Source organism: Mugil cephalus, chromosome 11, assembly GCF_022458985.1.
Source record: "Mugil cephalus isolate CIBA_MC_2020 chromosome 11, CIBA_Mcephalus_1.1, whole genome shotgun sequence".
Classification (NCBI taxonomy): Eukaryota; Metazoa; Chordata; class Actinopteri; order Mugiliformes; family Mugilidae; genus Mugil; species Mugil cephalus.
In genome coordinates this window covers 9,711,599-9,735,251 of record NC_061780.1, presented here as the reverse complement: position 1 = coordinate 9,735,251, position 23,653 = coordinate 9,711,599, and the positions used below count along the sequence as shown (strand labels likewise).

Here is a 23,653-nt window from a genome sequence, read left to right as displayed (position 1 = left end):
CAACCAACGACCCCCTGCAGTACCTCCGTGCACCCCCTAGAGGGCCTCAGACCCCTAGTTGAAGACCTATGCAAGGTTCAGGTCTTAGGAGAGCGTCTCTGAGAGGTCAGCTCTCCTTTCACTCGCCTGCTTTTCTTTTTGAGAGCCTTGTTGAGGCCTGTATTCAAACTTTGCCTTTTCCCTCTCCATTTCTGTTGCTTCGCTCCTCTGCTATGCCTCTTTGAATTGGAGGAGGGGTGGGAGGCGGGAGTGTTTGTGTTTGCCTTTGATTTTCGAGATAGCCATGAAATAGGGTACAAGCTCTTGATGTCGTAGAGTGGAGGGTGTAAAAAGCAATTTTTAATTTTTTTTTTTTTTGGTCACACGCACACACATAAAGGAGACATAGGCTTCAACATCCCAATTACCAGCTCCCTGTGTGTCTACTGCGTCGGTGTGCAACAAGGTGATCCAAGTGGGTGCAGGCTCAGTGGAGCGTGAAATGTTGGTACTTTAGTCAGCATGTCTGTGTATCGTGTTACCTGGCAAGCTGTTAAGGATCACCTCAGTAAGACCCGCTGCCTTTTGCCTGCAGCCAGGCAGAAGCTTCCAGCTGTTAGTTGCTTTTGCATTGCTCCAGTATTTTCAGTCTAATAATGCTGTGATGGCTGTCCAGCCAGAGATTGGACCCAGAATGCAACTGCAAACTATGAAGCTTGTGTGAAAGTCAATAATATGAGTTTATTAAAAAGCTGGAAACTCCAGGGGAGGGACAAAAAAAAGGTGTCTCTCTCAGAGGTACTAATAAGGATAAAAGACATAGGAGATGAGTCTTCCTTAGCTTATGTTTGCTAAATTATGTTGTCTCCCACTGTGAGGCTTGCTGAAAATGAGGTAACTCTTTAAACAGAGTTACCTCATTTATACCTTATTAAAATTTAATTGTTTTATGAACATCTCACTGTAAGGGCAACGACATCTACGCACAACATCTCATCAGAGAAGCTCAGTCAGCTTTCCAACTTCAGATTGTTATTTCTAGTATTTCTATATAGTGTGATTCAGGTTTCTGAAAATCAGCAGTGTTGGGAGCATCGTGTTGAGGGCAAGCTTCTCAGCGGTAAAGTCTTGATGGCTATTTATTTGTTAATTTATTTATTTATGTTAGATATATATAGATATATAGGTAGATCTCAGGATAGAATGGAGTAAATGTGTCCTGGTGCTCAACCCACTAGTGAGTCCCTGATGATGTCACAGTCCTGTGGTACTTGAGCATTCTGGAGGGGTATAAAAAGCTCACAGAATCATTTCACATTCAGGTCGTATTCATTGCACTGAGAAGACAGTTCGTGATTATTAGCCCTTGTTCTGAAAAGATATTTTCAAAACGCAAACCACGTTTGAGTGATGGCAATGAAGACAACTACCGCCATGGACCAAACACACAGTCCACAGGAAGAAGAGACTCCTCCAACTACAGTGGACACGATTCACCACGTTGTGAATTATTACTTTGGGATCATTGAACCCAAGCAGTGGGCCTGTTTGCTCACAGGAAACCCTGACGACAAGACCAGGTACTTCACTTAGTTTTATAATTCTTGTAAAATGTGCGTATAAAGTAAATTGTGTTTCCTGTTATATAGTATTTGGTGCCTGTTCATTTATCTATCTAGGTACATGCTGGCAGAGCTGCTAATGGGCTTAATGGACTTAATGCTCATCACCCCATCAATGCCAGCAGAGGAGCAGATGAGAGGAGTTAAGCCTTGGGAGTACATGTCGTCCAGTTTGGGGGAGGCACTACCCCAAACTTTCCCTCAAGTTCTGGTTGTTCCAGATGAGGTCTTTTGTGAGATCTTGGACTCTTTTAAGAGCATCATGATCAGAGTAGCAGCAGCAACCTGTGTCAAGTCCATGATCTTAGCCGGCACTCACGCGAAACCATACGGACAGTACAGCACTGCATTCCTCACACTGGTTGAGAAAATGGTCAATCGCGCCATTATAATGTTGTGCTCTGAGACGAAGAGACTGATGTGCAAACATCAACATCTCCATCTGAGACTGGTCACTTCCACACCGAGACTCCCTGAAAACCAAGATGTGGAGTCAAGACCTGGAGTTGAAAACAAGTAGGACAACATTTTGCATTTTGTATGTTAACGGTATATGTAAAATTACTATGCTATTGCATTTGTATTGTTTGCAGATGACACAAATATTTTACGGTTTGGGGATAATTTACAAAACTTACAGAAGGAAAATCACTATAGAAATGGCAAAACTAAAAGTTATCATTAAGTCTGAGCAAGACAAAAGTAATGCTATTTGGTAACTGTGATCTGAATATACAGATAATAAAGATAGGTGGGGCTGAAATAGAAAGAGCTGATGAAATTAAATTTTGGTGAGTAACCATAGATGACAAAATTAATTGGAAATCACATGTTAAAGACGTACAAACTAAAGTCTCAAGAAGCATTGCAATAATAAATAAAGCAAAGAAGGTTTTGGATCAGAAATCACTCCACACGCTTTACTGTTCCCTAGTCTCACCATACTTACAATACTGTGCTGAGGTTTGGTGTAACAACTACAAAACATCACTACAACCGTTAATCACAGTTCAAAAAAGAGTGATATGGATCTTTCATAACATTGGATATCGGGAGCACACAAACTATTTCTACTGTCAAACTGAATTAAATTTACAGACATCGCGGAATAAGAGCTCAAATAATGTTCAGAGCTAAAAATAAGTTATTACCAATAAATACACAGAAATGATTAAGTATTCATAAGGGGAGTTATAATTCAAGAGGAAAATTTAGAGGTATAGGGATGAGGTTGGGTAGCACTAAGTGTTATGAGGATATTGCGTTTTTTTAATTTGTACGAGTTTACGTACTGTAAGTATTTGAAGGTGTATTTTTATATCACACATATATTATGAGTATATGTGTATATGTATATACGTGTATATTTGTATGTGTGTTGCTATATGTGTGTGTGTATTTGAATATATATTTAATATTATTGTATTATGTGAATATGTGAATTAGATTAATCTTTATTCAATTCAACGTATGAAACAAGTTCTATTTATCTATAAGTATCAGGCATTGTGTTTAGACATATTTAGACTAGGAGGAGGGAGTTTATAAATTTTACTTCTTTCCACTCCTTTTCGGATATCCATTATATGTCTTCCACTTAAATGTTTTGTCTTATATTTTTTGTCTTCATATTCAAAATAAACTTCAAACTACTTCTTCTCCTTCTTCAAAGTGACGTCCAGATAGTTTGGAAGTCACACCAGTGCCAGACCTGAGCCAGACTCCTGACGTTCCAGAGGTCCCTCCTGTGGACGTCCCTGTGCCTCCAGACACTGATTCTGTGTCTGCCTTTCCCTTAGAGAACAAACAAGATCCTAGGGATAAGGAAAAAATATTCGTGAGCAGTGTTACAGAGAAGCTCATTTCACGGGCCCTTGAAAAGTCCAACGTGATCTCCGGTACAGATTCCCTACAAGCCATCCACCAGCGGCTTTTTACCAAGATCTGGGATGAAGTCAAGAGCATCGGTCACAACATCAACCCAGACGAGTTGAAGAAGATGGACAAGACCATTTTCAAGGACATCCGCAGAACGCTGCACTGCTCAAAATCCTCTCTGTGGATTCGTCTGGTGTCAGGATATCCACCAACGGATGACATCATCGTGTCATCTTTTCAAAAGCACTTGAAGAGATCGGAGGAACCCAACACCATCACAAAGTTCTTCACAGCTATAGGCAGAGCTTTCCACAGACCAACAGCCAGCCCCTCAGTACTGGTGTCTTAAAGCTGAACATCTATATCATTATTGGTAAATAGTTTTTGTACATAATTACTATGATATATTTTATTTCTGCAAGTACTATCATTTCCAATGTTTTACGTTGTTCTATTTTTTGTATAAAAATTTGAATAAATCTTATCTTCCTAGACGAATCCACCGCAGCGTTACATCAGGAGGTTACCCACTCCCCCCTTCCCCTCCACTGATTGCTGCTAGTCGAGAGCAGTGGGGAGTTGCTTTCTTTCATCTGGGGACACCTCCTCCTCTGCTATTTGCTGCTAGTCAGAGAGCAGTGGACGAGGGGATCACCTAAATGTGGGGACACGTCCTGATCCTGCCTGTTTGTGGGCATTGACTGTATCCGGACTGTCAGGACTGGAGCTCGTGTTAGAGTGCTACATTGATATTGGGTCCCGCCGCCTAACTCAAATCTCGCGAGAGCGGGTGGTATAAACTTTGCAAAGGGCGGGAACGGGCGGCTAAAACAAAGCGGGATCGGGACGTAGCCTAGCGACAAGATGTCAACAAATTATGTCGAACGGAAGCTCAAAGAAGGTATTTACAGCACCAAGACAAATCAAGGCAAGTCTGACATTTGGAGAAACTTCTCAATTGTCTATGACGAAGATGGAAACGAACTGGACTTGATTAGTTGTAACGACTGTCCGAAAATACTAGTCTACAACGGACACATATCCGGCACCGCTGGGCTGAGGCGATACACCTGAGTCCTGTATCACGAAGCGAGTTCAACTTATCCGGCTTTACTCTATTTTATCCAGCTGAACCTATACAGAACAGTGACGATCTGGATAAGCGGTATCACGACGCTGGTTATCAACTCGCTAACTCAATCCAGATTTATCTTGTTGTGAATCTGTGAATCGGCAGCAGACCAATCACAATCATGAGCGCTGATCCGACAGCAAAAGGGAGCAAAGTCTGATTCTCCTCAAACGTGAAGAAGAAAAAGTTAATCTCACTCGAAATCTCGAAAGGTCAAACACCGCGGCTGCATCAGAGAGACGCCATAAGGCATCGTCAAGGATTGCAGATTGCTGATGGCTCAGTTAGTTTAGATTTAACGAAGCCACGAATCCCAATCACTGCGCTACATAGATGAATTGCGTGTATGACATTATTGGTGTCATTCCCCTAGATGTAACCCCTCTGGAGTAAAAAGAACGTGGGAGCAGATAAAAACCAACATAAAACTATCATTTCATCTGGAGAGTTGGATTTCTTGATTCTATACTGTTACATGGGCTACAATATAGATGGAAGCTGATGCCCCAGTTACATCATATCGATGCATCAAGTTGTTGACCTTGAATGAAATTATCCTGATTTGAAGCTGTGTTTGAGTTTAGCGGGGACAAATGGCTAAAATATCCTCTTCTTTGTGTGGTTATCTCCCGGAAGATGCGTTCACGCCGTAACGCTCTTCTCGTGATTTGGGCTCCAATCTCAATCAATGAAAGGGACACGTGATTCTTTCCCGAACAACTGATTGGCCGGTGGGAGGAGCCTTTTATCGGATTCAGATAAAGCCTGAAAGTTATCCTGACCCGAAGCAGGTTTTCCGTTCAGAGTAAGATACCATGGTAACGTAGCTCGATAAGAATGAATCCAGCTTCGTGATACCAGAAACCCAGAGTTAACCCTGAAGTTACCTCGCTAAACCCGTAATCCTGCTTCATGATACAGGCCTCTGCTCTGTTGTCCAGGAAAACGAAACAAACAACCCCACGAATCTCTTTATTAATAGCCTATAAAGTGACGTGTTTTCTTCTGCGGGACGGGAGAAGACACAAAATCAAAGCATTTCTATTATTGTGCGGGCATAAATACTCAAAGTTTTGCGGGTGCGGGCGGGACTGGACATACACATTCCGGAAGTGGGCGGGAGTGTAACACACACACGTTGCGGGTGCGAGCGGTAGTGGTCAGAAATTCAGCGGGAGCTGCGGGAACGAGATGAAGAAAACAGTCCCGCGCAAGACACGAGCTCGTATCGTCATCTTAATGAACACCAGTACCACTTTACACCTAGAAAGCCAGGGATCGATTCCCTGTATCATTTGTGCTGCTGCTGCTGTTATCACCTATGACACCTATGAATGTCATCTGATTTGAAGTATTCAAAGTAAAATAATCTCCCCCTTGGATTAGGGGTTTTTCCCTTTTATTGCTTTTATAAATGAAATCATACTCAATCTAATTTGACTTTTTAATAATTTTTGTGACAAAAAATTTGCTGCTGTTAACATCTGTTCATCTGCTAACGATTAGCAAATTAGCATTTCTCTTTATGTCAGCAAGTTGAATCAAACTCCATACTTTGGATTAAACGAAATAAATATAATAAAAATATAATAAATATCTAAAACAGTATATACAATACATACTCTATAAAGCATATAACAATTTAATTTTAAACATACAAATATATTTAAATATTTAAGTGGATGGGTCAACCTGCAGGAACATAATTTCCCTCCAGGAATCCATATAACATCAGTTACATTTTTGTTATTATTTATGTATTTGTTTTATTTTGAAGCTCCATGCTGTTGCTGCATTGGTGCAGTATTTCCAGTCTCATAATGCTGTGATGTCTTGGAGTAATGGAATGATCATATTACAGTCCTGCCCTAAATCACGAAAGCTTCAGCCAAGTTATGGTATTCAGCATTTGTCTAAAATAACAGAGAGAGCTGTAGTAGTATTATTGAATTGTATTGTTTGCACCAACAAATGTTTGTGTTATTTCGACAACCCTGTTTCAGTCAGTGGGTTAAGCTAAATAACAGAAACACTTCTGTGGTTATTTCAATCCAGTTTAATGGCACAAACTAACTAACACAATGAGGTCCTAATCAGTGTGCAGAGTGAACGTGGGTCACATATTATTTACTGCAAGGAAGACAATCACAGTGTTTTCAGATTTTCCTGAGATGAGGATTTTTATTTTTAAAAATTTCCGAGCTCCACACATAATATATGTATCCGACCTGTTGAGTGATCCACACACAGACAGTGATGTTGGGTTTAATCAGAGTCCTCATGTGTCCTCACAGCTTCTCTGTTTCCATGCTGTGGATTTAAACCTATAGGGATATTAATGATATGTTAATTATGAACTTAGCAACTCTCTTACAGTGCAGACACATACAGAAACAAGGTTTTCACAGCTTCAAACCATTAAAATAGATATTATTAAGGAAGAATCCATGTTTTCATATTTGATGTAATCTCACCAGCAGTTCCTCTCTTCTTGTAGACGATCAACCCAGTGAATAAAAAGGCCAGACCCACCAGCAGCCCTGCTGTCCCACCCGCCACCTTAATTTTCTCTGACGCAGCCAGCGGATCTGAAAACACATTGTGCATGAACGCTACATTAAAGTGAAGTTGAAGAGGTGAGGTTCCTAAATGTTTGCACTGTTCGTTTGAACCCCACATGGATCTGTTCACACTGTCTCACCCCAGTCATAAAGCTTGGGCTCCATGAAGCTGGCGTGTTCCACCATACACGTTACTTTTTCTCCAGTTCTGGGTGTAAATTCCAGGTGAGAGTGCATCTGGTACAGCCAGTTTCCATTGGACATTTTCTCTGAGAACGTTACAACAAAAGGCATCTCTTTCCCGTTTCTCAGCCACGTCACTCTGATACGTTTCGGGTAAAAATCGTACACACTGCAGACGAGCACGCCTGGGTGTTTGCCACCAGGTTTCTCAACCAACCGCAACTTGACGCGGGGCTCAACTGGAAATAGGCAGAAACGAATATTATCCCAAAGTCAAGGTAATGTTTGTGCAGTCAAAAAAAGTTAATAGATTTGTAAAACTCACTCAGCGTCATTAAGAATTTACAAAGGCGTGGGATGTGGGTCCCACAGTGCTCTGTCATCCATCTCTGTTTTACCATAATTTCAGGATCTTTGTTGTAGGTGTCTGCAATCTTCTGAGCTTCCTGTGTGTTGCCAGTGAATTTTCCTAATCTGCTGTCGTATTGTCCTAAGAGGATCTTATTGCAGTAGTACTGCTCCAGGTAAATACTGCCGTGACCTGCACTGGAATTAAACTGACAGCTTTTCATGATATGTGCAAAGAGACAATCTGCAAAATAAATAAACAAAAATAAATCATAGATGTTTGTGAAAACAAACCTCGACCGATTGGATCTACGTATTTTCAGTTTGGTGATGTAATACAATCATCATTTAACACATGATCTTTTTATGGTAGTACTTACCCACTCCATAAAACAAGAGCAGCAGGACAACAAAAGAAGAGAAAAGATGTTTTAACATGTTCACAAGAGAAATACAAAAGAAACAAGTCAGCGTAACCTAGAAAATGTTTATGCTGCGTCGTCTCTTCATGAGGAAGTTAAACAAGGAAGATGGACGACATTCCAACGTAGGTGTGACACCTATGAATGTCATCTGATTTGAAGTATTCAAAGTAAAATAATCTCCCCCTTGGATTAGGGGTTTTTCCCTTTTATTGCTTTTATAAATGAAATCATACTCAATCTAATTTGACTTTTTAATAATTTTTGTGACAAAAATCTAAGTAGAAAAAAATGTAATTAGAAAATAATGTCAACAAGGCGGCAGAGTGGCTCGGTGGTTGATGCCTCCCACCTCCAAAGACATGCTCGTTAGGCTAATTGCTAAATTAACCCTAGGTGTGCGTGTGAGTGCGAATGCAGGATTAAGCGGTAAGGAAGATGAGATGAGATGTCAGCAAATTGAAAATGTATCATCTAAAATAAGTTCCTGTATAAGTACTGAGCCCCCTGTCCAGAGCCTACTACTGAGAAGCCACCACCATTATAATATGGCTTTGTGTAAAAAGGCCAATTACGTGTATGATTCCATTTGGAAATAAAAATGTTTAGAATATATAAGTACTCTACGAAGGAAAAGTCAGCCACACGTTTTTATCATTTGTTTTATTTTATTTACTACAAATAGACAATCAGATCTCTACCATCAAATGTGTTTTTCAGTGAATTTCTAAAAGTGCTGGTTAATTGGTTAGAAATACTTAATAATAATTAAATAATACACGACATCTGAAGAGATATACATAATAACAAGAAAACGAATCATACAAATACAGATCTTATGATCTATTACCAGCAATATCTAAAGTACAAATGTAAGTAACTAGATTTATTCAAAGTGCTACATTTGTTTTAAGTAATAAACTATATCTTCCCCCCTTTTTGTTTTATTACAACTAAGAGGATCAACACCATAGTCGTTATCAATCTGACAACAATTAAAACACATGCTCATGAATAAATCTGTAGAAATGTCGTCTTAAATATATAAATATTATACATGACTCTGATGAGATGAGAAGTTAAACTGTACAATCAGGCTGAAATAAGTTGCTGGTGCTGTTAAATGAGGGGTTTATGGAGTTTTGTGATGTCAGTTAATATCTGGGTTTGTCTTATGATGTGCTGATCCTTTATAGCCTTTAATTTAATCTAGAGTGTGTCAGTTTACTGTTCTTTTGTCCTCGAGATAACAAAATGCTAACGGGCTGACCTGGGTCACAGTCTGTACCGCTGTGAGCTTCTTATGTTTCAGTGGCACCAACTATGTGTGGAGTGGCAGAGAAAAACTGTATCATCGTCTGATTATTTTAACCTGTAGGAATGACTGAATGAATATTACTGTGTCATGTTTACAACCAGCCACCACTGATTCCTTTAATAAATGAAATTACTCACAAAACCATTTACTGCATTGAGCTAATGAAAGAAAGAAGGTGCTGAGTAAATACACAATCTAAATGTCCTCTAGTTAAAACTGTGATGAAATTCATTCAGTTCTTTATTCCTCAATTAAAGTTAACATCTAATAAAGAGAAGTTATATAACAGCTGTATCCCTCCATAAAAATGTTCAGATAGTTTCACATTTCAGCTTTGGAGGCGGTCTCCTTTAACTTGTTGGCACCAACTCCCGGCCTAGAAAGAAAAAAAAAATATATAAAGAGGAGCAAAATAAATATTTTCTGAAAGAAGAATCTGGGTGGTGTAAGATATTTTAGGGTTAACTTTACAAGTGTCATTTTAACCGCTCCTGGTATCAACAGAAGTATGTTTGTGTCTCGTTATTGTGCCTCATCTGGAGCTGCTGGTATCTTACAAGCAGAAACTTAAACACTGCATGTCTGCACTTTTGAGAAAATATCAAGTTACTGAACATTAGTGCTAGAAACAGTATATGCTGATGACTCATCCTACACTGGGGAGTGTCCACTTATTTTGCAGCCAATGAAACACCTTAAATTTTCATGCATTCCCTCCTGCATAGTGTGCCAACATGCCGCTACAGTACCAGTCAGTGCTATTTTCAGAGTGAGCTCCCTAATGTATTAATACAGCAAATCACTTATTTGTCATTTCAAGTAATACAAATCAAAAACTGTTATCAATAATTAAACAACTGTACTTGTCTGTACTGTTATTGTAACAAATGCAAACATTCCAGATTATGCTCTCTGATCATTCTTGCCTTCCAAACTGAAGCAGCTCTCCATGAATATGAAACTATATAGTTATCCTAACATAAACACAACAAAATTTACGTGGAGTTACAAAAAGTGTGGTGCTAAAAACACATGCAATGTGTTACGAGCATGAAGGGAAACGCATTTAGTGACACTTGCTGAGCTGTACACTAACCTAATTAATTGCATGTATACTATTCTAGCAGTGTTACACTACCATACCAGCCTTTGTAGACAATCAGCCAGAGTATGGACTCAGTACCATCAACAGGCTAGTACCCAACACAATTTTATTACTGTCTGACCAACACGGGTCTGACAATCACCAAAACAAGAAATATCCATCCAATCGATGACTCGCTCCAACAAACTCCATCAATCTCTTATTACCCAGTCGAGATCATTGGGCTCGCGAGCTGGCGTGCTCCACCATACAGGAGATCTTCTACCTGCTGCGGTGAACCAAGCTCTGAGTGATCTGGAAAGACCAGTTCCCATTGGCAGTTCAACAGTGGACGTCACGTCTGAGTCACCTCATATTCGTCAATGAGCGTCATCGGATCTTTTGGATAAAAGCAGTACGCACTGCAGGAGATTATGTCCTGTTATTGAGCTCGCTGCTTAACTGACTTCACCCTGCGTCCGGCTAAACTGGAGGATAAAACAAAACTATTTGCAAAAATAAACATATTAATACGCACTACACATGATGTCTCAAACATTGTCATTAAATAATGACAATTGTACTTTGTATTTAGACTGTTAATAGCGCAGAATTCCTCTTTGGTCCATTAAGCTGAATAATCTATAATCTCAGATACAAAGCTTTGAAAGTACGGCCATCATAGTGAGTTTCCTGCTCACATCTTACGTATTTGTTTTCTCTCATGATCGCCTAGTGTGTTTTGCACCATTGAAGACAGATGTTTTAACCAAAATCTCTGAAAGTCACTATTCACTACCTGAAGCATAGTAACTAACAGTCTATATTACCCAGTAGCTGATAAAAAAAACAAAGCCAAAAAAAAACAGGCGATCAATAGATACATTTACTATACTAGACAAAAAGATCCAACTAATGATTTAAAAGGTAAAATTTCTGGCCTAAAAATCAAGTTGCTGCCAAAAAATGGTAAACGTATCCAAAGAAAGCATCTGAAACAGAAAGAAGACAAGTGTAAGGTGATGTAGAAACGTTCTTGTTCAAGTTATATTGTTAAGACATGTTTTTGTTTTTAAAAGTGTAATAATATGCAGTCGATGTTTTATTTTTTTATAATTTGTAAAAAAGTGCCCTAGAGAAAGAGGTCTATGCATGGGATGTGAGTAATAGTGACATTAGGAGCATGAGAAAATATGAATGCATACATATTGTACTTTATTCTTCTTGACTTGTTTTTTCCCAAACTTTAGATGAGTTAAGATGTCTTTCATTGTGCATAACCTGTTTGTCTAGACTGATTGGCTGGCAATGCTTTCCGAGCAGAGAGTCAAACGTCAGCGGTTATGGAAAATAACCAAGAGAGCTGTTTATTTAACTAGGTTTTCATTTCGGAGGCTGTTGTTTTTTATGCCATTGTGTGGTAGCTGCACATGTTTCTATTATTTTGACAGCCCTGTTTTAATCAGTGACCTAGAGACTAAATAACAGACTCAATGCAGTTTAACAGCCACACAGACTATATTCTTCAAAATGATCATGCAGCTGAATTATCTTATGCTGTTTCAACATAAAGTTAACATCATAACAGTCATGAAGGGGGATTTAACAGAAGATAATCTTTTATTAAACCCAGTTTGGGGGCATCTGTTACAGATGCAGAGGTCATTGGTTGCAGAGGGGATGCAGTAACACACAGGATCAGTACAAGACTAAGTATGTAGAGTACAAAAGAGAGTACAAATAAAAAATGTAGTTTTTAAGTGGGCCAAATGTTCCTGAAGTACAAAGACCTAGAAAAAAAGTATATATGCACAGAGAAGATAAAGCACATTAAGAAAGTGGTGTGACTTTAGGCTTAGTCCAGGACTGCACTAGTGTACCCAAGAAAACAACAATAAGAACACAAATAGTGTACATCTGGTGCAAAACTGTGCTAAAGGTGCTTAACTACTAAAGCCAACCCATCTGTTGATGATCAGGGTATTTTATCTATTAACTGTAGAGTCAAACTAATTAAAGATATTGTCAGGATGTACAGTAGCTCTCCACTACACTGCATATGTGTATTTACTTCAGTTGAAGGGAAAACAATGGTTCAATGCAACTTTAGTCACTGTTAATTTACCCACTGAAGGAGTCACCTTAACTATAACGTGCGCATTTGTAATAAATACACATCAAACTTGGTGCAGATGATACTGTGGAATATGGAAATGCCACATTCAATTTAAATGCAGTCGACGTAGTAGATTAATCGAAGCACATGATGCGTCCTGACTGAAATCGTTCACCGTGACAAACAGACATGTCATGATCGACCATTATCAACAGCTTCATTGACTCCTGTGTTGAGACTGCGACACAATTAAACGGCGACAGACAGACGGTGTTTACGTTAAGTTACTTACGTGCGCTCGTAAATGACAGGAGGAGAAACAAAAAGCCGTGAAGACGCATGGCGACAGCGTGAAAGACAAATTAAAAAAAAGTACTTTGAGGAAGTAAATTAACAGATGTCTCTCTCAGTTTCATTTAGGAGGCGTGGTTGGACAAACCGCTGAATTTACGCTGTGGGTCATTGGTCGCTTTAACCTTTAATGACACTTTTGTTTTGTCGAATCAGAGGCGGGAGACAGTTGCAAGAAAAAACGCCAGTGAAGGTGATAAAAAAGATTATGATTTGATCTCAGTGTTGGTGTCTTGAGGTTAGTAACAGTCTTTATCATACATGATTGACTGAATGTCTGATTTGTTTAATTTCAGATAAATGATGCTATTGTTTACTTCTTTTCTACATTTTATTATCAGACATACTCAGAAGTAGAACAATTACATAGTCACATACATTCTCTGGTCACATCATTAGGTACACTAATGGACAGGAATGCATTATAATAAAACAGTCCTGCACTAAATCCCAATATGTCTGTTCTTAGGCTGAGCACCTGAGAAAACACGCACAGGGAGAACATGCAAACACCACACTGTGAAATGAAGGCATCATGTTTGTTTTTATCAAATGTTTATTCTTAAACCTATAGCTGTGCGGAAAAAAAATGAATAGAGTGGAAATACTTAAAACACTAAAAATAAATAATCAGAATGAGCTTTATTGGCAAATTATGTCAAATTACTACCACGATGCATATAATGCACACAAAGAATTACAATTCAGTTTTATATATAAACAAACAATATATATATATATATATATATATATATATATATATATATATATATATATATATATGACTACAGAATTAAGAACTCAACAGTCCCAACATTTTTCTAATATTAACATAATATTCACAATAAGTGTTGTTACAGCATAATGTACTAAACAATGCTGCAAACCAGAAAAGGCACCATAACAGGACAGAATAAAATTCCCCCTTTAAAATACAAGGTCCTATAATAGTCGCAGGGTAAATATAAAACACTTCTCATCATAAAAAGTTGTATCAAAAGAAGCTGCAGATGCTAGCCACTGTGTTCAGTTAAATATAATCTAGCATATGACCTGTTCATCCCACATAAAAACATAGCTGATGATTGGTTTTCCTTTTATATGGTACTATTGTGTGCACATTCGTAACATTTAAATATTGATTAATTCACTCCTTCTTTGAGAACTTAGTCAGCAGATGTTAGTGTCGTGTTCGAGAGTCTTGGTATGGTTACTCGTAAGTAAAAAAAACAAACCTAACATTTTGCAGAAGAGAAGAAGAAGAATGAGAGAAATATCTCTGCTTCCATCAATGTACTTAAGATGTCAAGTGGATTTTTTTTTTTTTCTTTTATGGCAAAGCAGGAAAAGCTCAGGTGTAATTCATTCATTTACTCGTTTTCTGTAACTGTTTGTCCTCTGGAGGGTCGTGCCTAGAGACTGTTTCAGCTGATGGATTTGAACCCAAAACCTTCTGGCTTCTGGCCGTCTGGCCTTCACTACACGGGTTTTCTGGAATAATCAATGGAACAAAGCCACTGTTAACGTTAGCAGCTCCACCTGTGCTTTCCCCACTAACATGAGTCTGTTGCTGCCTTCAAATGGAACTTGTGCACTTGTGGTTACAGGATGTGATGTTGCTTGTTGCTTCAAGTGGTAACATCTGTCATAGGTCCTGGGAACATGGCTGGAAGGCGACATTTTCCTCTGACATATTATAAGACTAGAAATAAACTGTAGTTCTGGTGTGATGTCACCTGCTACCATGGTGCATTGAGGAGGAAAAGAAGTTGTCAAGAATAGTTGTATTAGTCTGGCACGTTAGCCTTCATCTGGGTAATCCTATATTCTAAGATTACAAAGAAAGCTTGTGAACTCAAAACACTACGAAAATATCATGAGAACAAGGTGAGATTGTAGCATTCACCACCTTGTATGTTAACATTTTCAATTAGTACAGCGTTGGGACGAGTTTCTTGATACTTACAGAGATACTGACGTGTGTGTAAGTTATATATTATTCATTTATGTCTGAGGAAAATGTTAATGTCCCCAACATGTCCCCAACAGCCACATCATGCCTTTATATTCCTACATTCCATTCAAAAGTTGCTCAGCCATTAGCTGGTTAGATGCCGTCAGCTGCCTTGAAGCGGTCTCGTAACTCATGTCTGATGTAAGCACTTGAAATCGAGTTATTGTAAACACAAGCTGGTGAGGTTCATTTGAAGACAGCAAATATGTCTGCTGTGGAATAAGTCTTCTCTATTCTATTTTGAATGAAACATAGTTAAATAACCACTGGGTGCCTGAGCTAACACAACCATACTGCTCTCCCAAAATTATGTTTGTATGATCACCTCCAGCGTGTTGTGTATAATCTCTTTAAGGGCAACAATCAATTTCTCTGGAGCCCCTTGACAAGGAAAAATGTTCCAGCTGCGACGCCCAGAAAACCTACAATCAAACCCACTCCACAGTAAACATCCAGTCCATGACCGCGATGACTGAGCTCAGGTTCTGTGGAGGAGTGAAAGAAAATATAAATCACCACATGCTGGAAAATATTTTACAGCAAACACTTTTTAGAATTCAAGAGGATAAGATAATAACCCCAGATTCTTGTTAGAGGCTTCTCCAGTGCTGTGTGTTCGACGGTACAGCTGTAAATATCTCCCTCCCTCGGTGTGAACGTCAGAGTAGAGAACTGGTAGAAGGTTTGATCTTCGTTGGGATAAAATCGACTGAGCGACACCCCCTCGGAGACAGGAAGACTGTTCTTGGTCCAGCTGACTTTAATGACAGGTGGGAAGAAATTGTTGACAAAGCATATGAGGCTGTTTTCAACTCCTGCCTCAACTTCATCTGCAGGGTAGAGGATGCTCTCAGGTGGGTCTATGGAGAGAAACAATATGTGAAAACCTCCATCTGACAGTTATATTGAAGCTAACGCAGCATGCAGTGAGCGTCATTTACCTTCAACTTCTGGTGGATTTTTCTCCGCTACTACGTAGAATCCCAGAACTGCTGGACAGAACCTCTTGGCTTTTAGAGCATTTTTGAACACGTGCATATTTTCAAACATATGACTCGGGTCTTCTGAAATAATCCTTGGCACAGTGTATACAACTGAACTGTTTTCAAAATCCACGTACAAGATCTCTTCAGAGTCAAATTCGAACTGTACCTCAGTTGTGCCATTTAGAAAGCATCCTATGAGATATTTAACTTCATGGTTAACTGAAAAAAAGGAAAAAAAAGGAAATCACAAAAGGGACAATGATTAATATTCAATACAAGCATACAAAACAGATGCTGGGACAGGAAAGAAGACAGCAGCATATTTATGAAATCAATATTAATTCAAATATACACTCTTTCTCAATCTGGGGGGAAATGATTAAGGTCATTTATTTGTTTATCATTTATGTGTTTGGAGTTATTTACACATAACTCATTTCTGTTTTGGAAGTTACCTTTGAAAAACTACATCTTCAGCATTTTGTGTATTTATAAAATGGTCATCCTTAAACTTGCATGAGCAGTCTAACATTACATTTCTAATGTTTGGATGGAAATTGATATATATACATACATATACAATGAAATTTAATTGACTTTTATTCTGTGTAATACAGAGTTTGATAAGATTCACCATCCCTCCAATTTCTCGTTCCATCCACATTTAAAGTCCCAAAATAGAGAATTAAAATGTGTCAATACATTTATAGAAGAACCTTTGTGAAATATTTGAAATCTATTTAGTTTGTAGTTAAAGGATCACACCTCTAACTATACATAGACTATTATCTGACCAACCCTGTCGAAACGGCATTGTCACAATTTAAAACTTCTTCATACTAGAACAATGGAGTGAATTAGAAATTGTTCTTACATTGTGAGAAAGCACAGAAGTGGTTGATCATCAGGACTGCGATGAAGAGCTTCATATTTGAGCCGCAGGTCTTTATGTGGAGACTGTTGCTCTGCAGAGAGTGTAAACAAAACAGTTCTAATCTCAGTTGCCGGGAACTCACACAATCACACACAGGTCATCACGTGACCTGGTCTCACGCACAGCGATTCTGAATCCCTAGTCTCTGATGAATCGTTACACCTGCAGGTCTGTGAGCTATCAGTAAAGTAGTTTTACTGTTCTAAATTTTAATAAATCAGTTTATTAATAAAAAAAAACAATCCAACTTCCGCATTAGTTGTCCCTTGACGTAACAGCAGTCGCACCACCTGCAAAACAGGTTAGACTGCTGCACCTGTACCTGTTTTGCCCCTGTTGTAAACATAACACAAATGTGTAATTTAACTGACGGCTTCTGAAACATTTAACCAACATGGAAATGTACAAAAAGCCCAAGAATTCCTTTATAGAGATGAAAAAAATATGTTGCAAAGTTGGACAAGTAAAGAAACTGTCATTGAAGGAGTTTCTCTCCCATTCTTGTCTTCTGTAACCACTTGTCCTCTAGAGGGTATCTCTTGCCCAACGACAGCTGGGCAAGAGGTGGGATACACCCTGGACAGGTGTCCAGTCTACAGCAGGGCTAATACAAAGAGACTGACAACCACTCACACTCACACCTACCCAATCACATTTGAACCCAGACGTTGATAACCACCAGACTGCTGCCCTGTCCCATTCAAGCAGTTTGTTTTCTCAAATAATGTTTCCCCAGACAAATGACAAAATCCTTTTAACTTTTACTTCTAGTACTTTGTAGAGAATAGCTTGATCTAAACACAGGTCTCTCTTTACTGCTAGATCAAAGTTGTTTCTGTTAGATAAGAAAGTGATTGATTCTTACCATGCTGAAGGTTTGTATCCACTAGATTACACGTGCGCATGTGAGATTCACGAAACTAAACCAGGATGTAGACGCTCTCCTAAAAGCAGAAGTGTCTCTTGTCATGAAGTGACTGATGGTTAACGGTTCCTATGTGGTTTCCTTTTTTGCCAGAGAATAATCAAAGTTACAGAACAAAATGTACTGTGTACTTTTCTCGCTCTGACAGATGTGCTGAAGGCAATTCCATCCATGTTAAATATTTTCAAAAGAAATTCTTCTCAAAGGTTCAGTAACTCCATGTTTTCAAGTTGTCTCTTTGCTGACTTTGCCTGAAAGTTTGTTTTCTGATGAATTAACCCCTGTAGATGCCCAGAAGTCGCCGCCATCCCTGAACGCAGCACCCAGTCCTGATCATGTCCATGGGTCAAAACTGTGCCTGAACAAGCTTTAGTCCAAAAGTGGCTCAAGCAAAAATTTATGTGTTTAAGTTCAAACACCTTATAATGTGTTAAGATGTTAAGAAAATTTACCTGCACTCAAAGATGCACTCGTTGTCACTGCTCTTGTATGTTTGACCATTGAACTACAGACCAGTGTGCCTTACGAACAGAGTTGACATCAATAAGGAGAGATTAAGTGGAGGAGGAAGGTTGCATTCCAGACAGCCTGAAGGCAGAGAGTCAGATTTACAGTGAATTTAAAGCATGGAGACTGACCCTTCGCAGGCTGTCGAGCTTTCTTGCTGCTGCTTGTTGTGTATGCAGATCTTATACTGTTCCTCCTATGTTCTGACCACCTCTGCAACCACCAAGTCTTTCCTCCTCTTTCATGTGACTTTTGACCAGAAAATATGAACAGTTCCCCACTCCAGGCCAGTACTTCCTAATGGTGTCCTGCCAACGCTCTCCCGTGCATCAGCCTGCTGATGGCCTGGCCCACTGTCTCCTCAGGCTTCCACTTGTTTGCTGCTCCGATTTTGGCCTCTGTGTTTTTTTACCGATGGATCGTTGAGTCTCTCAGTTCTAGCACAAGCCCAACCTTCTCCTGTGTGCAGCCCAGGTTGATCAGTTTCACTGGTAATTGGAGTGTGTTTGATCCAAAAAGGGCTGTGTTTGAAAGGCTTCGAGGCGGGTGAAGCTGTTGACCTCGGCATCCATCTTCAGTACTGTGACTGTTGTGATCTCACGCGGTTTCAGTGGCCACATTGGGCACTGGTAGAGATTGAATTGATAGCACCAGACCTTGAGCTTGCCTGGAAGATGACTTTTGTCGATCCTTCTCTCCAGGCCCTCAGAGAGCTGTTTCATGACAGTAGCAGGCATAAAGTTGTCTGACAGATTGGCCTCATACAGTCTTCCCAAACTTGCCAGAAGTGGAATCCTTTCTCCATTCACCATGGATGCGTGAAGAAGATGAAGTCATTCCTGGCTCCCCTCCGGTTTGAGAGACCGCAAGACTTTGGTGGCTTTATTCTCATTCTGGCCCATCTGAGGAGTTTTTCAAACGTTTTCAGGGGCAGGGCAGTGAAGGCCACTGTACCAGCCCCCCCGGTGGTGTTTTTGGGGTTTGGGCATCAGTAGCTCAGGAGGTAGAGTGGTCGTCCAATAACTGAAAGGTTGATGGTTCGATTCCGCCCTATCCCTAGTCTGTCCATTATGTCCTTGGGCAAGACACTTAACCCACCTTGCCCCCTGGTGTATGATTGTGAGTGAGTGATGGTGGTGGTGGGAGAGGCCGTAGGCGCACATTGGCGACCACGTTTCTGTCACCCTGCCCCAAGGCAGCCTCTGACTACTGAGGTGGTTTACCACCACCAGAGTGTGACTGTGTGAGTGAATAAATAATACATACAATTGTAAGTGCTTTGCGCATCTAACAATGGAAAAGCGCAATATAAAACCAGTGCATTATTATTATTTAATTTTTGGTGTAGCAAACTTGGAAACCAATAAAGTAGTTCTGCAGGTTGGGATGAATTACATTGTGCCATATACTCACTTGCCGTAATCATTAGGTACATTTATGAACAGGAATGCATTGTAATATAACAGTCCTGCACTAAATACCTCTTCATGACCATTAAGCTAAAACTGTTTCAAATCAACAGCAACATCATTTTGGAGGATATAGTTTGTGGCGCTGTAAAATTGGATTGAATTGAACACTTAAGTCTTTACTTTATATATTGTATATAAGACAAACACGCGTCAATCCAATAATTCAATGGCAGTACAAATCACAGCCTCCAGAATGAAATCACAGTTGAATCAACAGCAGGCGAATACCAAACAATCATGATGCCATTATTGCAGGATTGTAGGAATGAACCTAATGAATTTGTAAGTGAGTGTAATATAATAGTCACAATTAGTGTTGTTACAGCATTAGCTGGGAACAGAGATTTCTGTATATTCATCAATTTCTCGTATGTTAAAAAAAAAAGAAAATGGTGAAAAGCTGTGACACATTTTGGCCACTTGGGGGAAGTAGAACAACGTCTGACACTTACTGTTTTAAAGTCCTTACATAGAAGGTTGGCACACAGTTGCCCGTTTATACATATTATGCACAGATACACAGATACAAGCCTTTAAGATGCTGGAAACTGAGAATATTTTTTATCAAGGTCTTTTTTTTTCGATTTCCAGATACTTTATGTTTCAAAGATAAACACAAAACTTCTGTCCATCTCTTCCTCCATATACTGGCCCATTACAAATATACAAATAAACTGTCACTGATTTACAAACGTGTTCCTATACACAGAATTTTTTAAAAATAAACGAAACACATTTAAGCATCTACTGTACATGACAAGCAGTCCAGTAGCTTCAGTTGTATTCTCTTCCCACAGGCATCTCTGACTTAAAGCGTGTCGTCTGGATATAAAACCTGTAGAACAGATAAACAAACTTTTACGCCAATAATACCGACAAAGAGAAGAGAAGAAAATCACTAAATGTTGATACGTACCTCAGTTGTTGGCACCGACATCCGCCCTGCAGTTTGAAAAAAAAAATAAAATAAAAAACTCATTTTTTTTAGTCTAATAGGAACCTGTTAATTTGGCTAAACTACATTCATTAAATGAAGAATTCCAGACTTAGTTAATCAGAATAAATCAGAATAAATCTCTCACCGGCAGATTTCTTTTTGTAGTAAATCAGTCCACCAACTGAAAACACCAGACCCAGCAGCAGGCCTGCCGCCCCAACAGAGATCTTATTCACCACTGAATCAGGCAATGGGTCTGACAACAGATTTATCACAAGCAATGATTAGATTCATACATTATATGTCCATTATTATTTATGTTCATGGCATTTGGGCATTTGAAGATTTCTGTGCTTCTGTATCTACATATGGTAATTTCCAACTAAAGCTTTAAAACATAATGTATGTAATAAAGTGTAAAGCACAGTTTATTTCACTCAAACAAAAGTGCAATAAATGGTAAATCCATCTTTTCCTGTGCACATTCTTACCCCAGTTAGTAACCTTGGGCTCCATGAGGCTGGCGTGCTCCACCATACAGGATATCCTTTCTCCAGGTGTAGGTGTATACTCCAGATAGGAGTGGATCTGGTAGAGCCAGTTCCCATTGGGCAGCTCATCCGTGGACGACACATCAGAGGTATCCTCTTTTCCATTTCTCAACCACGTCACTCTGATTGGTTTAGGATAGAAATTGTATGCACTGCAGATGAGCATGCCTGGATGCTTGCCACCTGTCGCTTTAACTGACCTCAGGTCTATGTAGGGCTCGACTAGGAGAAATAAAACGAGAAAAAGAGGTTGTCATATATCACAGGATTCATAATTATATTAAATGACACCTACAGCTTGGGTCTTTACACATGGTTGTTTAAGAAATAAGAATCCAATAGGAGGTTCTATAGGAACTTTCTTTTGGCCAGGCAGTATATATTTGTATAATATACTTCATTGTTGATGTTACACAAGTTGTCTTTAAAGCAAAAGCTCTGCATTTTGCAGTTCTCTGTGATAATCACCTGGGCTCAGGAGGTCATTATATGCCAGTGGAGCGTTTCTTTTGCAGAGTTCTGTTTTCCACTTCTCGTGCTTCACAAAAGGTGGACTCTTGTTGAGCCCATCTGCCAAGTCTTTTGCTTTCTTTGTGAAGCCAATCATTTTCCCCAAGGTGCTATTGTATTGGAGTAACAACATCTTGTTGAAGAAGTACTGCTCCAAGTAAACAGCATCGTGACCATCGTAGGAACTAAACTGGCAATGAATCAACCCGTGACCATAGAGAGCACCTGAAAATATGTGGTTTAGATTGATAGTTAGAGTTCATCATGTTTGTTAGTTTTCATAATCAAAAGCTAGGAGAGAGCTATCAAGTTTTTTTTAAAGTGTATTTCCTCTTTCTTAGTAGCCATACAAATAAAGAGTTTGTGCAATGCAGTGACTTACCTCCTGTTGTTGAAAACACTTGAAGCAGCACAAATACAGTGGAAAAGCTCTGACCACGAGACATCTTGTCAAATAAGTAAAAGCGATCCGACCGATTACCTCACCAGGTAAAAAATACCTGTACTTGCTTCTGAGTTCTGAAAAACAAACGATGAGGAAGCTCAGCAGCAGTATTTTTCCCCATGTGGGCGTGGCACACTTGTCATTGTGTCTGTGAAGGTTCATCCAGGTCATGACAATCAAAAACGTGTTTAAAGGTCTTTTGGACACATCTCATCATTGTCTAAACATATATATCAGGCAGCAAGCTTGTCAGGACTGGTGACAGGACTCAAACGCAGACCAGGAGTTAAAGTGATTTTCAGTGAGTTTTATTTGAAAACACAGAAATGAGTCGTGGCGTGAGTTGCTGAAGAGTCTGGGCGAGCGCATGGATCGGAGCTCCAGGGGTCTCGGTCTGGGCTTGCTGGCAGGCGGATCTAGTTTCAGGCAGAGCGTGTGAAGGTCTGGTGTAAAGACAGGGAAAAAAGCAAGTTAGAGGCAGGTTTACTTATCGAGGTTAAATTCAGGTTTTCAGGCGTGTCTCATACGAGCTGATGCGACGATCCGGCAGGGACTGGAAGGTCGGACTGGTCTTTATAGTGGAGTTGATTAGGTGACAAGGAACCGGAGTGCAGGTGAGATGAGTAGCAGGTGTGTAGTCTGGAGCTGCCCAAACCACGCCCACCAGCAGCCCTCACACACGCATACAAAGTAGCCAGCTCATGGCCGACAGGTCGTGACAAAGCTGACAATGTTGTCCTCACAGTTGATGTGTTAGGAGCAGGAAATAGACAAGTGTAACATTAATTAACTTTATTTATATAGCACATATTAAAACAGGGTATTTTAAACTGCTTTACACTTGTGATTGTCTCAACTTCTATAACTGCTTGCCCTCCAGCTGACACTCTGGATCGGTCTCCAGTCTGTTGCAGGGCTAACACAAAGAGGCAGACAACCATTCATGCCTAACAGCCTAACAAACCTAATGAGCATATCTCTCGATGGTGGGAGGAAGCCAGAGTACATGCTGAGAACATGCCAACTCCACACAGAAAGGCATCGCATCCTCTTCAATAATTTGCAGTAAGATGAATGTGTTTCTATAAAATGTACAGTATTTCTTTTCCTCATTCATTCAAATACATACAGTAGTAGCATTCTTTCTTATTTTCTGTTACATAGCTAGTTTTATATTTTAACATTTCTTGCAATCATCACAATACCTAATAAGATAAAATCCAACATATTCTCTTTAATGTGATGTCATTAGCTAGAGGCAGAATACTTGTAAATGCTAATAAGTGAAAAAAAGAAAAAGGTAAATACAATACACTGTATGTCTGTGAAGGTTCTCAGTCATCCAGGTCATGGTAATCCAAAAAAGCGTTGAATAAGG

General features: G+C 39.5%; 2 protein-coding genes across 2 annotated transcripts; both read right to left on the bottom strand.

The window, feature by feature from the left end:
• Window positions 1–6,504: 6,504 nt before the first annotated feature.
• LOC125016034 lies at window positions 6,505–23,645 on the bottom strand. Its single transcript, XM_047598199.1, has 13 exons — window positions 22,803–23,645; window positions 22,213–22,718; window positions 21,789–22,055; window positions 21,261–21,542; window positions 20,915–21,025; window positions 20,749–20,774; window positions 20,648–20,667; window positions 17,251–17,261; window positions 15,635–15,868; window positions 7,681–7,947; window positions 7,313–7,594; window positions 7,086–7,199; window positions 6,505–6,935 (listed from the first exon to the last, which is right to left on the bottom strand). Exons 2-13 carry the CDS (start codon window positions 22,274–22,276, stop codon window positions 6,877–6,879), a joined length of 1,737 nt encoding a protein of 578 aa, XP_047454155.1. The 5' UTR covers window positions 22,277–22,718; window positions 22,803–23,645; the 3' UTR covers window positions 6,505–6,876.
• Window positions 14,175–18,099, bottom strand: LOC125015785 (H-2 class II histocompatibility antigen, A-U alpha chain-like). Its single transcript, XM_047597742.1, has 5 exons — window positions 17,794–18,099; window positions 16,869–16,959; window positions 15,950–16,213; window positions 15,587–15,868; window positions 14,175–15,493 (listed from the first exon to the last, which is right to left on the bottom strand). Exons 1-5 carry the CDS (start codon window positions 17,794–17,796, stop codon window positions 15,372–15,374), a joined length of 762 nt encoding a protein of 253 aa, XP_047453698.1. The 5' UTR covers window positions 17,797–18,099; the 3' UTR covers window positions 14,175–15,371.
• Window positions 23,646–23,653: the final 8 nt, after the last annotated feature.

Bases quoted from the DNA above. Each gene is read 5' to 3' on its own strand.
- LOC125015785 (XM_047597742.1), bottom strand. The intron at 15,869-15,949 runs GTAAATGACGCT...TTCTCTCCATAG, and splicing joins AAATCCACCAGAAGTTGAAG to ACCCACCTGAGAGCATCCTC. The intron at 15,494-15,586 runs GTTATTATCTTA...ACTCCTCCACAG, and splicing joins GCCTCTAACAAGAATCTGGG to AACCTGAGCTCAGTCATCGC.
- LOC125016034 (XM_047598199.1), bottom strand. From the start codon at position 22,276: ATGTCTCGTGGTCAGAGCTTTTCCACTGTATTTGTGCTGCTTCAAGTG. The intron at 22,056-22,212 runs GTAAGTCACTGC...ACATATTTTCAG, and splicing joins AGTGTTTTCAACAACAGGAG to GTGCTCTCTATGGTCACGGG. The intron at 7,948-15,634 runs GTACCGTCGAAC...TTTATTTTGCAG, and splicing joins GGAGGGAGATATTTACAGCT to ATTGTCTCTTTGCACATATC.